Source organism: Schistocerca serialis, chromosome 9, assembly GCF_023864345.2.
Source record: "Schistocerca serialis cubense isolate TAMUIC-IGC-003099 chromosome 9, iqSchSeri2.2, whole genome shotgun sequence".
Lineage (NCBI taxonomy): Eukaryota > Metazoa > Arthropoda > Insecta > Orthoptera > Acrididae > Schistocerca > Schistocerca serialis.
In genome coordinates, this window is record NC_064646.1 from 347,626,985 (window position 1) to 347,644,331 (window position 17,347).

The window sequence follows — 17,347 nt, forward strand, 5'->3', positions numbered from 1 at the left end:
TCGATGCAGACCTGGCAGTGAACAAAAGCACGGTGAGTCGCTTGGCGAGGCGACTATCATCATCACAAAAAGTTCACGCAAAACTGTAAAATCTCTCGCGTACTGCCTGGTAGTAGACAGCTGTGGCTCTTGCAGTGCTATCCTGAGGAAACGACTTGAGGGTGTTCGTCATCACGAAAATGCAAACTAACTTCTCCTTCTCCGTTACAAAGCAAGCCATCATCCAAGTCTGCGCATCCGAGAGGAGCTCACAAGACTTCACTGGACTGTTCTTCCTCATCCACCCTACAGTCCGGATCTCGCTCCATCTGAATTCCGTCTGTTTGGCCCGACGAGAGATGCACTCCGCTGTAAACTGTAGATGATGGGGACTTTATTTTATTGTTGCAGGACGACGTAGGCTCCGACGTCGACCAGTTGAGTGGTAAAAAAAAAAAAAAATATGCGGGCTCACTCACTCACTCTCATCTTATACTGCCCCTCTTTGGGGAAGCGTGTGGGGGAGTTCGTAGCCTTTCGGGTTTTACTCCTCTGTGTACTTGTGTGTGTGATTTTATCTGTGATTTTCTGGTGTCTGTGAAATGTGATGAATGTTCTGTATGTGTCTGGTACTTGCCTGAGGTTGGCGTGATGTTTGGCAGTATGTGGGAGGGAGCAGGATTAGGGACTGGATATTGGGATTTTCTCTTCGACTTAGTCGTCGAACATCGTCATTGGGCGTTTGCGCTTATCGCTAGGGAGTGGATGAGAACGTTTCCGGATCTGGAAGAGCCCTCATAGAAGGCCCTTGCCAGATCTTGGAAACGCTCTCTAAGGACTGGGATTTTAGCTGGGGCGTGCAGATCATAGGTAGGGAATCCGAGAGGTAGATGCAGTGCCCCCCTGAGGGCGCGGTTCTGCGGCCTCTGGAGTTTGTCCAGGTGCTGCTTTGCCGCGTATCCCCAGACATTCTGGCGCAGACTTTCCTGTGGACTTCCTCTATGTGGGGTTTCCCCGTAAGACGAGAGTCCAAGGTTACGCCAAGGTACTTGGCGGTTCTGCGCCAGGGGAGTTGGTTTCCGTTTACGTGAAGGTGGAAGGGGGGTGGGGGGAGGGGCGTTGAGGAGATTCGCGCCTTCAGAGCCTCCGGGTAATCAGCGTAGCCTGCGTCTTTTCAGAGTTGATGGTGATGTGCCAGTGACGGGCCCAAGTTTCTGTGCCACCCTTTGTAGCCTACGGATGACCAGTTCCTTGTTCGCATTTCTCGTACAAAAGGCTGTTTCGTCTGCGTACTGTTCGGTGTGCACCAGGGGGGCCGTTGGTGTATCCGACGTGTACAGGCTGAACAAAACGGTTCCCAGGACCGATCCCTGTGGTACCCCAGCATGAATAAGCCTTTTGGTGGAGGTGGCAGTTTCTACTTTACCAGAGACAGTTATGCCCGTGAGACAGCTTTTGATCTGGTTAACTATGCTCCTGGGAAACCCTTGTGTGTATAACTTGTAGAGTAGCCCTCAATGCCGTACTGAGACGAAGGCTTTGGCTACGTCTAGTAGCACTACCCGTAGTAGCCTCTGTGGTCGAAGCCCTCTGTGGCTGCTTCAACCACTCTCATGATCTGTTGTGGGGCAGAGTGGTTCTGCCGGAATCCGAATTGGAAATCCGGCAGAAGTTGCTCTCTGGTGATATGTTCCTGTGTGGGTATTAGCTGGAGGCGCTCATAGATCTTGCTGAGAATTGGCAAGAGGCTAATCGGCCTGTAGTGCTGCGGGAATAGAGGGTCTTTCCCTGGTTTGTGTAACGACAATGCGGGCATGCAGCCCATCCAATCAGGTGGTGTAAGGCGATGACGTTGAACGCAAAATATGTTCAAAAATAGAGTTTTCTAGTTTAAAGATTGGAGAAAAATACGGGGTATTATAATCCTGAATAAAACCAACCTGCTTTCAGAAAAAAGAGTTTTGCGTTACTCGTCGAACCCCCCCCCCCCCCCCCCTCCTCCCTCCGTAAGTGAAGTCTGCCTGGCTTGGTTTAGCAGTGGTTGTTCCTTCACGTTTCCGCTTCACAGTCACATCACTAACAGTCGACCCGGACACCTTTAGGATGATTGAAATGCCCCTGATGAGTTGTTCAATGACTAGTCCACGTTCTAAGTCTCTGAGCCCTCTTAAATAATCCATTCTGTTGTTACTCCATCTCTGCTGACAACACAATAGTCCCCGACTCCGTCCTTATCACAATGGGGTGTCGCGATACTTCAGATCAGACAGTGTTTTAGGTGGGGAGACAGAGGGGATCAGATCAGACAGTGGGAGAGAGAAGGGGGGAGAGAGAGAGAGGGGGAGAGGGAGGGAGGGAGGGAGGGAGGGAGGGAGGGAGGGAGGGAGGGAGAGAGGGAGAGAGAGAGAGAGAGAGAGAGAGAGACGGCGGGCCGTACTCACCGCCCACGATTACGGTGCCTCCAGAGCCCGCGCCCTTGCCACCTGCGGAGGCCCTCTGGTGCTGCTCCAGCGAGTGCGCCAGCTTGGCGAACGCCCACTCCCTGCAGAAGAAGCGCTTGCTGCCCCCGGCCGGCGGCGCGTCGCCCACGCCGCCCGCAGGCGCCGCCCCCACAGCCGCAGTCGCCACCGCAGCAGCCGTGTTGCCCTCGGGGGACGACATCTCACTGGTCGGCAGCCGGCGCCATGGCAAAACAGGTACCCTCGCGTGTCAACACAGCTCCCCAACTGGAAGATTTCTAGATTCTCCCCCTCCTCGTAACCACCTTAAAAGAATAACACAAAAAACACGCCTCTCTCGGTAGCAAAAAAGTGGTGTGTTATTAACTGGCGCTTGAGTTACTCTACACAGCTCTTGAGACGGATCGAAGTATAAATATACTGTGGACGACAATTTGCGGTGAACAGGTATATTCCCTATGGTAGTCTTCAACGACGCTAATTACTATCACTTAGATATAAACGAGGAACTTTTCTTGCTGTGTCTTTCCCACTGATCACGACAGTCTGCAAATAACCGTGACTGAGAACTCAGGGAACGCTCCTCTCACGTCCAGTTATTTGAGGATCCTGTCCACACTAAGGCCACTAATTACTCTAAGACTCACAGCACCTGAAGTGAATGGTAGGCCATTCGGTAATACTGCCTGACACTTGGGAACTTATCTCGACTACTGCTTTGGCTATAAACAGGTAACTGCGGGAGCGTCAAAACAAATGTTTCTGTCTCTCGATCAGCCTTGACACTTCCCTAAATAGGTAAACGCTTTGGTATTGTGGGTAACTCGCGAAGCACTCCGCCTAGAATCGTGTTGTCACGAAAGACGCGAGAGTCCACGCTCACAAGGCTCGGCCAGACACCTCGCCGCTCGGTGAGGTTCCGGACAGGTGTCGACCAGTTGGCCGCCTCTGAGGCTACGTCCCGCAGAAGAGCCCGGGTGGACCCAGCGCCGGGTCCGTGGAGCAGAGACACGGCAGAGGAGACGGCATGCCCCTATCTGGGGACGCGGCAGCATCGGGCGGCGGGCGAACTGCCGCCGCTGCAGCGATGTGTTGTCAGGGCACAGGCGTTGCTGGTCGCGGCTCGCATCAGTTCGGCATCCATCTTCGGCAAAGTAGTCTTCAGTGGCACGACGTCATCACGCCCAGTCTGAAAAGAAGGAAGATTCCACTAAAAACACGCGCTGACAGCAAGGTTCTCTACTCCAACATTACCTTTCACAATAAAAATAAACTCTGAGCTGTAACCTGTCATGTACTCAAGCAAATGCTACCTTAGGAATTCTGCGATACCAGGGGAGATCGGTATCTTCATTTACAATAAATAAATTCATATTGCACGTATTTAAAACAATGTTGAATTATTTTAAATAATCTTTGTAAATTCATTTCTATTAATTTTGCTAAACGTGTACCAGTGATTATCTCCGTCGTTCATATTGAGGGGGGTAGGACGTCTACATCTACATCTACATGTACATCTACATTTATACTCCGCAAGCCACCCAACGGTGTGTGGCGGAGGGCACTTTAAGTGCGCTGTCATTATATCCCTTTTCTGTTCCAGTCGCGTATGGTTCGTGGGAAGAACGACTGTCTGAAAGCCTCCGTGCGCGCTCGAATCTCTCTAATTTTACTTTCGTGATCTCCTCGGGAGGTATAAGTAGGGGGAAGCAATATATTCGATACATCATCCAGAAACGCACCCTCTCGAAACCTGGCGAGCAAGCTACACCGCGATGCAGAGCGCCTCTCTTGCAGAGTCTGCCACTTGAGTTTATTAAACATCTCCGTAACGCTATCACGGTTACCAAATAACCCTGTGACGAAACGAGCCGCTCTTCTTTGGATCTTCTCTATCTCCTCCGTCAACCCGATCTGGTACGGATCCCACACTGATGAGCAATACTCAAGTATAGGTCGAACGAGTGTTTTGTAAGCAACCTCCTTTGTTGATGGACTACATTTTCTAAGCACTCTCCCAATGAATCTCAACCTGGTACCCGCCTTACCAACAATTAATTTTATGTAATCATTCCACTTCAAATCGTTCCGCACTCATACTCCCAGATATTTTACAGAAGTAACTGCTACCAGTGTTTGTTCCGCTATCATATAATCATACAATAAAGGATCCTTCTTTCTATGTATTCGCAATACATTACATTTGTCTATATTAAGCGTCAGTTGCCACTCCCTGCACCAAGTGCCTATCCGCTGCAGATCTTCCTGAATTTCGCTACAATTTTCTAATGCTGCAACTTCTCTGTATACTACAGCATCATCCGCGAAAAGCCGCATGGAACTTCCGACACTATCTACTAGGTCATTTATATATAGTGTGAAAAGCAATGGTCCCATAACACTCCCCCTGTGCCACGCCAGAGGTTACCTTAACGTCTGTAGACGTCTCTCCATTGATAACAACATGCTGTGTTCTGTTTGCTAAAAACTCTTCAGCCACACAGCTGGTCTGATATGCCGTAGGCTGTTACTTTGTTTATCAGGCGACAGTGCGGAACTGTATCGAACGCCTTCCGGAAGTCAAGGAAAATAGCATCTACCTGGGAGCCTGTATCTAATATTTTCTGGGTCTCATCAACAAATAAAGCGAGTTGGGTCTCACACGATCGCTGTTTCCGGAATCCATGTTGATTCCTACAGAGTAGATTCTCGGTTTCCAAAAACGACATGATACTCGAGCAAAAAACATGTTCTAAAATTGTACAACAGATCGACGTCAGAGATATAGGTCTATAGTTTTGCGCATCTACTCGACGACTCTTCTTGAAGACTGGGATTACCTGTGCTCTATTCCAATCGTTTGGAACCTTCCGTTCCTCTAGAGACTTGCGGTACACGGCTGTTAGAAGGGGGGCAAGTTCTTTCGCGTACTCTGTGTAGAATCGAATTGGTATCCCGTCAGGTCCAGTCAACCGGGACGATTTGGAGCAGGAGAGGTACGAGAGGAAATTTTATTTCCATTGTCTATACTTTTACGAATAACTTCATAAAACTTTGTCAGAATGGCCAGAAAGGATTCAGGATTTACACTCATAGCAGTGGAAGTTCAAAAATATAAGAAAATAATTTTTTTTTTACATTTAAAAGTTGACATTTTTTCACTTACCATTGGCTGCACTTGTTGCTATAGGTACACTTTCCTTCATAAGTAAGGGAGATTCTTCGATGAATTTTGCACAGCATACAAACCATACTTACAGGTGTATGAAACTCTAGAATTTTCCAAATCTATTGAAAACTGTGGTAATAATTGAGATAATTAACTATAAAATTTGAGTTTTTTCTAAACACGAAGTTTAAAATGTAACAGCACATTCATTTTTCCATAAATTAAATAATTTCTAGAGTTTCATACACCTGTAAGTATGGTTTGTATGCTGTACAAAATTCATCGAAGAATCTCTCTTACTTATGAAGGAACGTGTACCTGTAGCAACAAACGCAGCCAAAAGTAAGTGAAAAAAATTATGTAAGTTCACATGCAAAAAATAATTCTTTTTAATGTTTTTGAACTTCCACTGCTATGAGTGTGAATCCTGAATCCTTCCTGGTCATGCTGACAAAGTTTTATGAATTTATTCGTAAATGTATAGACAGTGGGAATTAAAATGTCCTGTGGTGTCTCTCCCGCTCCAAGACGGCCCGTTTAACGTCCTACCCCCCTTAACTCTCTGCTTTTTACAGTATCTCTGTTCTTCGCTGTGTATGGACTTGGCGGAAAGTGGTTGTAGATGGGAGTCGAGTAGTTTCTGATGCTACATAAAGCAAATGTAATGTACGCTGCGTTCGTTCATATTGTGTCGTCATAACATGCGAAATGTTGCAGAATACAGAAGTTTAAAAGTTCAAATACTCTACAGCATTCAGTATATCGAGAATTTCTTTCCGTGTCTGAAGAGGATCATCGGACATTATTCTGCCTCTACGGAAGACAACGAAGCCATCTTCAAAATAATCAACTAAGTAAAATTTCATCTTTTCATGTGTGGATCTGTCCTTCGATGCAGTTAACTTAAAAATAATGACAACGCGTAGTTTGAGTGTAAGTAATTGAATGTACAACATTGAGTAAGGACATTACAACCATTAGATACACTCTCCTTTACATTATATATGTAGGAAGCTAGCAGGAGCACGTGAGGTAGAAAACTTGATACTGCAATTAAAAGTGGTTTTACTATGTACTTGGCTTGTATGGTCTTTCTTGCTTTGAAGACAAGTGATTGAGTATACAGCACTGAAGAGGCACAACATAACCCTAAGATATCCTTTCCTCTACATTAGATAGGTATGGTGTCTGCTCTTCCAGTCATATCGATCTTTCGGTGCAAAATGCACAATAATGTCCGACGTCTCGCGGGAATACATTAGGGCTGCGAGCGAAGAGGAATAACAGATAGGGGACACTGCTCTGTGGTGTGCAGCGTATGGAGATTTTCGTCGGGTGGCAGACGTCAACGGATAGCCAAACGGTTAAGACGCTCGATCGCGTGAAGCAGGAAATTTTGGTTCGACTCGCAGTCCGGTACAAAGTTTTACTTGTCGCCAACGAGTTATTTCAATGCAGCAAAAATAGTAAAATTTATTTCTTGACACGTTGTTCTAGAGGCACAACATTCCAACCGACATGTACACATATGAGTAAAGAGATCATGATGACCGAGCGAGGTGGCGCAGTGGTTAGCACACTGGACTCACATTCGGGAGGACGACGGTTCAATCCCGCATCCGCCCATCCTGATTAGGTTTTCCCTAAATCGCCTCCGGCAAATGCCGGGATGGTTCCTTCGAAAGGGCACGGCCGACTTCCTTCCCCATCCTTCCCTACCCGATGACCTCGCAGTTTGGTCTCCTCCCCCCAAATCAACCCAACCCCAACGTCATGATGATTGCCCACCGCCAGACTAATGCCGCCTGGTCAAGTTGCGTGGACGTGACGCAGTAAGGAAAGTGTATAAACGGAGTACAGACATATAGGGAATCATTCCAGCAATGATACGTTGCACAAAACGGGGAAATCGGCTGACATTAGCTACTCTGTTCTGGGTACGAGCATCTCATAAACGGCGGAGCTGGTCGGCTGTTCGCGTGCTACTTTTCGCGAGTGTCTGAGGAAAGTGGTTGGAGGATGGTGAAACCACAAACGAGAGACAAGGTCTTGGACATACACGAATCAACAAACACAGTCTGAAAAGCAGGACAGGAGGCGTTCTGTGGGACATCTGATGAGAGGCTACACTGCTGGTGAAGAAACAACTGTTTTGGAGCTCGGCGTTCAGAACACTACAGTCGAATATGGGACTCTGCAACAGGTGACCCCTATGTTGACCCAACAACGCCGTCATTTACGATTGCAGTGGGAACGTGATCGTCCAAATTGAACGATGGATTAATGGAAACGTCTCCGCTCCGTAGGTGGTGTGAGGCGAGTATTGGTTAAAAAGAGACAGGGAGCAGGCGAAAGATAGCGGATAATGGACACAGGAGAGCTAGTAATAGGTGGAAGGATGTGAGTAACAAAAATAAGTACGAGATGGAGAGAGATGCCTATGGTAGCTGACGAGGAGAAGGCGTGAGAGAGAGCTGAGTGTTTTGGAATAAGTGGTTCGTCAGGAAAGAGAGAGAGATAGGGAGTGAGTAATATGGGAGTTTACTATTTTTGTTAAATCCAGCAGAAATTGCTAATAAATACACATCATTAACTTCCCATTTCACTGACGCTCTTTACTCATTTATGCAAATCTTAATTTATACAAAATAGTACTCGGTGGAGCTGAACTGCTCCCAATAGTGCAACACACCAACGTATCTCCCATCGCCAGAATATGCGACTACAATTTTTTTTCCTTTATTGTACAGGTAATGTCATAATTGCTGCTGCTATGTAGCTAGCAGATGAATGAAATGACATCAGGCTTAAACAACTAAACGAGATGAAACCTTGTTGGTCGGGTGATGAAAGAGTAGTGTTGTTATGAACAGCATCGCGCCTGGCTGGTTGTACATGCCGCGTGACAGAACCGCTGTGCGGGTTGCCGCTCGATGCAGCGCCAGGCGTCAACCCCACGCGACATTGTCTGGCTCGATACGACTGCCCCGTACACGGTAGTGTCTCGCGTCACACAGCGCACACGTGTGTCTCTGCGCGGCAGCCACCGGTCGGGACGGAATACAGCACTACAGGACTTACCCGATGCTCTGTCATAACTCCTTAATAAACAGACTAGGAGGTACCATTCTGTCATCACACGTCATCCACGATTTCGTTTGCAATTTGTGGAACGAAGTGAGGAAGTTGATTACAGTTTGCTACATGTCTTACCCATGGCTAGATTAACGTGGCTGTTTCGCCTAATAACGTTCCTGACAGATACTACTAGTGATTTCTGGCTTATGACCAATTCCATTGACTGGTCGCCGATCCCTCCACAGAATTATCTGAATGATAACTCTTTCGCCATTTGATTGATTATTAATTTCCTTCTAGATACACTTCTAGAACTTCCATTTTGGAGCCTTTTTCAAGTGATTCATTATTGTATTTCAGAAATTAGTTACATTTCATGTCATAGTACATCACGGCTACAGCCAATTTTTCGTCACTTGTATTATAGTATAATTACCATTCCCCTTGTCCTGTTCCTTTCATCTGTGATTCAGCATATTTGTTATTCGACCTTACAGAAATCATCTTGTTAACGCCACTTACATGGTTTGTTAGAGAACCAAGTGCAAGCATCATGTAGGCTGTCAAAAATTTGTACTGAAACCCTCCCTCAAATTCTGCTGAAATTCTGTGAAGTTGAGAAAGTAAACATTGAAGCTGTGAAGCTACATCATGAACAGTGCCCGAATGAATCGACGGCTTTCGGTGTTCAACTGAGTTGGTGAATCCATTTTTATGCACAATGTTTCGGATGCCGACATCGCCGCGTTCTTGAGGTTGTGCGGTCTGTGTTATGTGTATTCCAACCTGACGGTGAAGTCTTGTTGCTGGTGAGCCGCTGTTTATGGGCGAGTTCGACTCCCAGTGCCCGCTACGCTCTTTGATTCTTATTTGTTTTTCACAGATTGCACTGTTATTTCGTGACGCACCCACGCTCTTACCGTTTCCCGGTTCTAGTGGATGAAATGCCCTGCGATATCTTAATAAATTGAGTGCTGGTCCCCAAGTATTGTTCAAATTGAAAACTCCGCCACTCTTCATTAAGTTTTCGGTTATCTAGGCCACTAGTACCTATAACAAAACAGCTCAAAACACCTGAGAAGACGACTGGACCAGTCCTCGAAATACCGCAAAGAAAACGGAACCTATAACTCGGCTGAACACCCTAAAGCACCCTATTAATCAAACGCGACGAAAAACATGACAGATCCCAATTTGTTTGACAACACTACCGTCCACGAAAAGGAGGTTTTTAGGTTAGAGTCTCGGTGGGGTACACGGTTCAAATAGCCTAGAAATATGAAAACATGGAAAATTCCGCAGAAAGGTGTATAAGAAACTGAGATACATAGCAACCTACGACGCCAACCGAAGTTTGCGATTTCACTTTATTTTCGGTTTCCGTAGTCCGACCAGGACTCGATCCGCTACCTGTTACCAGGCACGCAGTTTACCGCTAGGCCATCAGGATTGACATGAAAACGCAACAGTATGTACAGCATCAAATTATTAGCGAGTGCTGTCGAGAAATCCCGCGCCATGTGTAATTCCTTGGAATGAGTTGGTGATTTCGGAAGCACGGCCACTAGGATGTGTAGATTACTAGTGTACTGGAGTGGACTGTGATCTTGCCAGTGTCGGCATATTCTACATTCAGAACAGAAAATAAATTATGTACAACAGTAAGTTGTATTTATATATGAACAAATGTTATACACTGAAGAACCCGGACAATATTTACAGTAAGCAATAATTGCCTAGCCAACGACAGAAGAAAATTTCTAACCGAAGATGAACATATATACATAGTATTTTGTAATTCGTTTCCAATTGTCCAATACTGCACGCAATCTTGCGGCCAATCGATAGGAAAACGCTGAATATTTCAGTCTCTTGATGTGAGAACGAAGACAAATACCTAAATTTATCTTTACAGTTTTTATTTTTCATTTGTGTAGCGGACTGTATATCGTTGCAGCAGTCGAGCGGTCTTTTAGAAGTCTCACATCAACTGCACGTGAGCTCAACTGTCTCTTACGTAATGCACAGTGAAGCATATAGACAGCCATCTGCTTATGACACAACCAGTACTTCATGCATTTTATGTAACATTGGTTATGAAATGTGGTTTAACACCTGCGGGCGGCAGAACGGGCATACGGCCTTTTTTTTTCTTTTTCTCTCCTCTCATTTCCTTGCTTCAGTAACCACAGGATTTTTACGCACATACGGTAACGTAACTCTATTGCTCGGCAAAGCAATCTGTAGATCTAGCTGTTGTGGGAAGTGACTTGCTCACGTGACAAGGTATAGCAACGTTCCTGTTGAAGGCAGTGCAGTGCAGCTACACAAAGAAATCCCAAAGCCACAGCACAGCAGCACGCCGCTAGAGGAACCAAAGAAATGGCGCAGCCCACTAATAAAACGGAGACGAGCTGCGCCATCTTTTTTAGGGTCCTGTAACGGCGTGCTACGGTACTCTCCTGCTGGGACTTCTTTGCTTATCGGGACTGCAAACACGTACCTAGAACCAATAAAAATTAATTACTTTACTTTTTTTGCAGGTAATCATTAAAAGTTTATGATTACGCTCGTAACGGGACGAAATGGTAAGAGTCGAGCGGGATTAGCCGAGCGGTCTAGGGCGCTGCGGTCATGGGCTGTGCGGCTGATCTCGGCGGAGGTTCGAGTCCTCCCTCGGGCACGGGTGCATGTGTTAGTATAATTTAGGTTAAGTGGTGTGTAGGCTTAGGGACTGATGACCTTAGCAGTTAAGTCCCATAAGATTTCACACACATTTGAACATTTGAAATGGTAAGGTGTAAAAGTTACTGCAGCAAGATAACAAGGCAGTGTGTTGCGCTGTTAGAAATTGCTGCAGCAGGATCACAAGGCAGCGTGTTGCGCTGTTAGAAGTTGCTGCAGCAGGATCACAAGGCAGTGTGTTGCGCTGTTAGACAACCCGCACACGAAGGGGCATAAATGAAGCCCTTTGCCTACTCGAGTTGGTAACCGGTCGAATGTGTATCTCTTCCTGTGCGGATAAACAGGGCTTCAAGACTGCGTGACTGCAAAAGTGGCTCTCCAGTAAATCGCTTGCAGTGCGTTGCCAGTCAGTTGCCAGCGACTCGGCGCCCGCGTTGGCAAGCGAACTGAGTTGGATCGTCACCTCGAACAAAGCTATGTGTATGTTTAATTCAAAGAAAAACGAGAAAATTGTGACGACTGGCTTTCAACGGGAAGCGGAAAGACATCCCATTTTATATAACTACAAGCTCCCAGTCTATTACAGGAAGGATTTGCCAGAGAAAGCGCGGTCTGAAGCATGGAAAGAATTTCATGTGAACTGTATGTTTATTGTTCACAATAAAGTTACTGGTGCATCAACGGGAATACATGTACAAATAATGGAAATCATGCCGGGAGTGGTCTTTTGTGTCACTAGCTGGCTGTGTCGTATAAAATCACATTGTCAAGCGCAAACGAACAGTGGAAACAACGGGAAACGACTACAAATCTCCGATACGCGTAAAAGCATTGGTGTCCACATATAAATGATAAAGTGCACAAACCTCAATCACATTACCCTATTTATACAGGGTGTTACAAAAAGGTACGGCCAAACTTTCAGGAAACATTCCTCACACACAAATAAAGAAAAGATGTTATGTGGACATGTGTCCGGAAACGCTTAATTTCCATGTTAGAGATCATTTTAGTTTCGTCAGTATGTACTGTACTTCCTCGATTCACCGCCAGTTGGCCCAATTGGAGGAAGGTAATGTTGACTTCGGTGCTTGTGTTGACATGCGAGTCATTGCTCTACAGTACTAGCATCAAGCACATCAGTACGTACCATCAACAGGTTAGTGTTCATCACGAACGTGATTTTGCAGTCAGTACAATGTTTACAAATGCGGAGTTGGCAGATGCCCATTGGATGTATGGATTAGCACGGGGCAATAGCCGTGGCGCGGTACGTTTGTATCGAGACAGATTTCCAGAACGAAGGTGTCCCGACAGGAAGACGTTCGAAGCAATTGATTGGCGTCTTAGGGAGCACGGAACATTCCAGCCTATGACTCGCGACTGGGGAAGACCTAGAACGACGAGGACACCTGCAATGGACGAGGCAATTCTTCGTGCAGTTGACGATAACCCTAATGTCAGCGTCAGAGAAGTTGCTGCTGTCAAGGTAACGTTGACCACGTCACTGTATGGAGAGTGCTACGGGAGAACCAGTTGTTTCCGTATCGTGTACAGCGTGTGCAGGCACTATCAGCAGCTGATTGCCCTCCACGGGTACACTTCTGCGAATGGTTCATCCAACACTGTGTCAATCCTCATTTCAGTGCAAATGTTCTCTTTACGGATGAGGCTTCATTCCAACGTGATCAAATTGTAAATTTTCACAATCAACATGTGTGGGCTGAAGAGAAGCCGCACGCAATTGTGCAATCACGTCATCAACACAGATTTTCTGTGAACGTTTGGGCAGGCATTGTTGGTGATGTCTTCATTGGGCCCCATGTTCTTCCACCTACGCTCAATGGAACACGTTATCATGATTTCATACGAGATACTCTACCTGTGCTGCTAGAACATGTGCCTTTACAGGTACCACACAACATGTGGTTCATGTGAACTGTATGGGGCTCCTGCACATTTCAGTCGAAGTGTTCGTACGCTTCCCAACAACAGATTCGGTGACCGATGGATTGGTAGAGGCGGACCAATTCCATGGCCTCCACGCTCTCCTGACCTCAACCCTCTTGACTTTCATTTATGGGGGCATTTGAAAGCTCTTGTCTACACAACCCTGGTACCAAATGTAGAGACTCTTCGTGCTCGTATTGTGGACGGCTGTGATACAATACGCCATTCTCCAGGGCTGCATCAGCGCATCAGGGATTCCGTGCGACGGAGTGTGGATGCATGTATCCTCGCTAACGGAGGACATTTTGAACATTTCCTGTAACAAGGTGTTTGAAGTCACGCTGGTACGTTCTGTTGCTGTGTGTTTCCATTCCATGATTGTGATTTGAAGAGAAGTAATAAAATGAGCTCTAACATGGAAAGTAAGCGTTTCCGGACACATGTCCACATAACATATTTTCTTTCTTTGTGTGTGAGGAATGTTTCCTGAAAGTTTGGCCGTACCTTTTTGTAACACCCTGTAAATCTCAAAATTTTTCAAAGTAAAAGTAACGATGTGTTAAGGCGGAAGAAATCAACTGAGCCAAATCACTGTAGTACTGTTCAGTCGTTCTATGAAAAGCTGTGGCCTTCGTCTCTATCTTTCCAGCAACTTGGACGCTACATAAAGTCTTCGGTTTACGTTCCTTCTACGGATGAGTCCTTTATTTTCTTCGGTTTCTCACTGCAACAACATCTTCCTCTGTGCTCGACATGCCGAGTATAACCAGAAGATGTTGATGCTACGAAGAATACTCGCCCTCTCCCTCGCCCGCACGCGGCGACTGCAGTTGCTCACTTCAGAGTTTCGCCGTGTGCAGAACTGCGCTGCCAACCAATCGGCAACCAGCTGCCAATAAACAGGGTGGAGCGAATAACAGTGGCCCGGGAGAGAGGGTTACGACTGGACGTGATTGTACGAGATGCTATCCAAAATTTTCGAGACTGATGCTGTCATCTGTTGAAAACCTTAACCTTGGGCTAATGGTCACCATCACCCTAGAAGTAGTTCCCATACGCACATACACACTGGTCCCAGCCCCTCTGTCACTGGTCAAACGTTTTCTGGAAGTCCTGTTCTTTGAGGTTGTTTATCACCGCCAATGATTCTTCTTGAATCCTCTCTAGAGTGTCGAACCGACGGCCTTTCAACCTGAGTTTCAGTTTTGAGAATAGCGCGAAGTCGCATGGTGCCAAATCTGGTGTGTACTGTGGGTGGCGTACAACCGCGATGTTGTTTTTTGCCGAAAAGGTCCTGGTGAGCAAGGACGTATGACAGGGCGCGTTGTCGTGATGCAGCAGCCTGTTCCCTTGACGTCAAAGTTCGGGCCGTCGTCGCCGCACGTTTTCACGGAGACGTCGCGAAACGTCACAGTAGTACGCGGAATTCACTGTTTGGTTGGGTGGGACGATGTCTTTGTGCACAATTCCACTGGTATCAAAGTAAACGGTGATATTACTCTTCACTTTGCTCTTCACCTGTCTCGCTTTTTTGGGTCTTGGAGAGCCGGAGCTCTTCCACTCAAACACACGCGTACGGCTCATGCTCTGTCCCCCAAACACTTGTTCAATCATTGCAAGGGTCTCCGTGTTTGTGTCTCTCGTCACGGAAATGGAACTGCATAATATTGCGAAACGGTATGCCATTTCTTTTTGCGTTAAATTGTGTGAAAACGCGACGAAAACTTACGGTCAGATTCAGAAGGCTTCTGGAGAGGAGGTTGTGTCAAGAGCTCAAGTTTTTCGTTGCCATAAAATGTTTAGTGAAGGCAAAACTAATGTTGAAGATGAAGACCGCAGTGGACGACCATCAACCTCACGGACGGGTGTCAACTTGGCCAGGGTGAGTGAACTCGTACAATCTGATCGAAGATTATCCGTGAAAATGATTGCAGAACAACTGAACATCAATCGAGAAACGGTTCGTCTAATAATAACTGAAGATCTTGGTATGAGAAATATTTGTGTAAAAATGGTCCCCAAAAATCTCACACCACAACAGCGAGAAACACAGAAAAATGTGGCAGCCGATCTGTTAGAGCAAACGGAAATCAATCCAGAGTTGTTCAATCGTGTTATCACTGGTGATGAAAGTTGTTTTTTTCAGTACGATCCAGAGACAAAACGCCAAAGATAGCAAAGGTGCTCAAAGGGATCACCCAGACCAAAAAAAGCTGGCATGTCAAAGTCAAAAGTGAAATGCTTGCTTGTGTGCTTCTTTCATTCCAAGGGAATTGTTCATAAAGAGTGGGTGCCTCCTGGACAAACAGTTAACCAATATTACTACAAAGAAATTTAAGAAGGACTTCGTAAAAGAGTTCCTCGTATCCGTACCAACATTGCTGATAATTGGATTCTGCATCACGATAATGCGCCATCCCATACTGATCTGTCAGTACAGCAATTTTTAACCTCAAAACAAATTTCAGTACGATCACGGCCACCTTATTCACCAGATATCGCCCCGTGTGACTTTTTTCTATTTCCAAGAGTCAAAACGGCAGTCAAGGGACACCATTTTCAAACAACACAAGATGTCCGAAAAGCTGTGACGAGGGTCTTGAAGGATATTACAGAAGATGAGTTCCAGAAATGTTACCATCAATGGCAGAAGCGCTGGAAAAAGTGTGTGCAATCAGAAGGGAACTACTTTGAAGGAGACAACACTAAACTTGACTAAAACGGTAAACAACATTTTTTTCACATCAGTCTATTTATTGTCGCACCTCGTATTTGATCGCTAACAACTTCCATCATCGTTACCTGAACTCGCCTCGATTCTGCAGGTAGAGTAGTATAATATTCTCTTTAAAACTATACAGGGCCTTCAGTTATCTATTCAGAGACGACCGAAACGAGTGTCCTACACCGTATTAGGCTCGGCAGTGTGTTGTGGTTTTGGTGTTTCCATGCTTTTGTTCAATCCCAGTACGTACAGCGAGATTGGACTGAGAAAAGTTTGGGACTTGTACGGGCACTGATAACCAGGCAGTTGAGCACCCCACAAACCAAACATCATCATCATCATCATCATCATCATCATCATGTGGATTTTCTCATTTTCGGCCCGTATTGCCGGTGGAATAAATCCCCAATCGTCTCTGCTCAGATAATGATATACTTTCCTTATCGTGTAACATTCCAGCAATACCACAATGCGGCATTCGTCGCACGGTGGATAGTGTTCATAATTTTTTGACCCATCGGTGCAAAATTGGGACTCAAATTATCCTGGTTAGACTATACTGCACAGTATTTCGCACATGTCAACAGCATTACACACACACCATTACATCAAAGCTCACGTCTGGTGAAATTTTCATCGTTCTAGAAAAGACTGTGGATATCTACATATCGTGAGAGAAGTTCTTCTTTTAAAGGTCACCTGCTATTAACGCGGACTGTGAGCGTCGTGTTGTGACGTGAAAAACCGAGCCCTAATACCAACGCCGGTTTCACTCACACTACCGAAGTAACGCCAACGACACACAAACAGCGGGCTATACTATTAGCGGAACAGCAGTTGGGACCATGTTACGCAGTTGGCAACATTTTCTTTTTTTTTCTGGCCCATCAGGGAAAAATTTAAAGCAGTTTCCGCGCAGCAACACCCGTTTCCATGAAAACGGCGTACGCAATTACGAAGGGCAGTTTGTGTTGTGCGCAATATGCACGCACATCGCGGCTCTGTGAATATGCGACACACTGCAATTTCGCAACTAACACCGGTCACTGTAAAACGCCTCAGCCTTTCTTCAAAGCAGCCTGTAGTATTTTCGCTATGTCCTCCAGCTTACAGACAACGTTTTTCTAACAGTTACAACCACTCTGAATTAATGTTACATAGCACATACACAACTGGCCATTAAAATTGCTACACCAAGAAGAAATGCAGATGATAAACGGGTATTCATTGGACAAATATATTATACTAGAACTGACATGTGATTACATTTTCACGCAATTTGGGTGCATAGATCCTGAG

The 17,347-nt window shown here is 45.9% G+C and overlaps 1 protein-coding gene across 1 annotated transcript in view; it reads right to left on the minus strand.

Annotated features, from left to right (window-relative positions):
- Positions 1-17,347, minus strand: part of LOC126419875 (ankyrin repeat domain-containing protein 50) — a 513,285-nt gene that overhangs the window by 184,579 nt on the left and 311,359 nt on the right. Inside the window, exon 3 of the mRNA XM_050087125.1 lies at positions 2,421-3,627. Coding sequence (XP_049943082.1) covers positions 2,421-2,640 — 220 coding nt within the window. The 5' untranslated portion in view covers positions 2,641-3,627. The remainder of the gene's footprint in view (positions 1-2,420; positions 3,628-17,347) is intronic.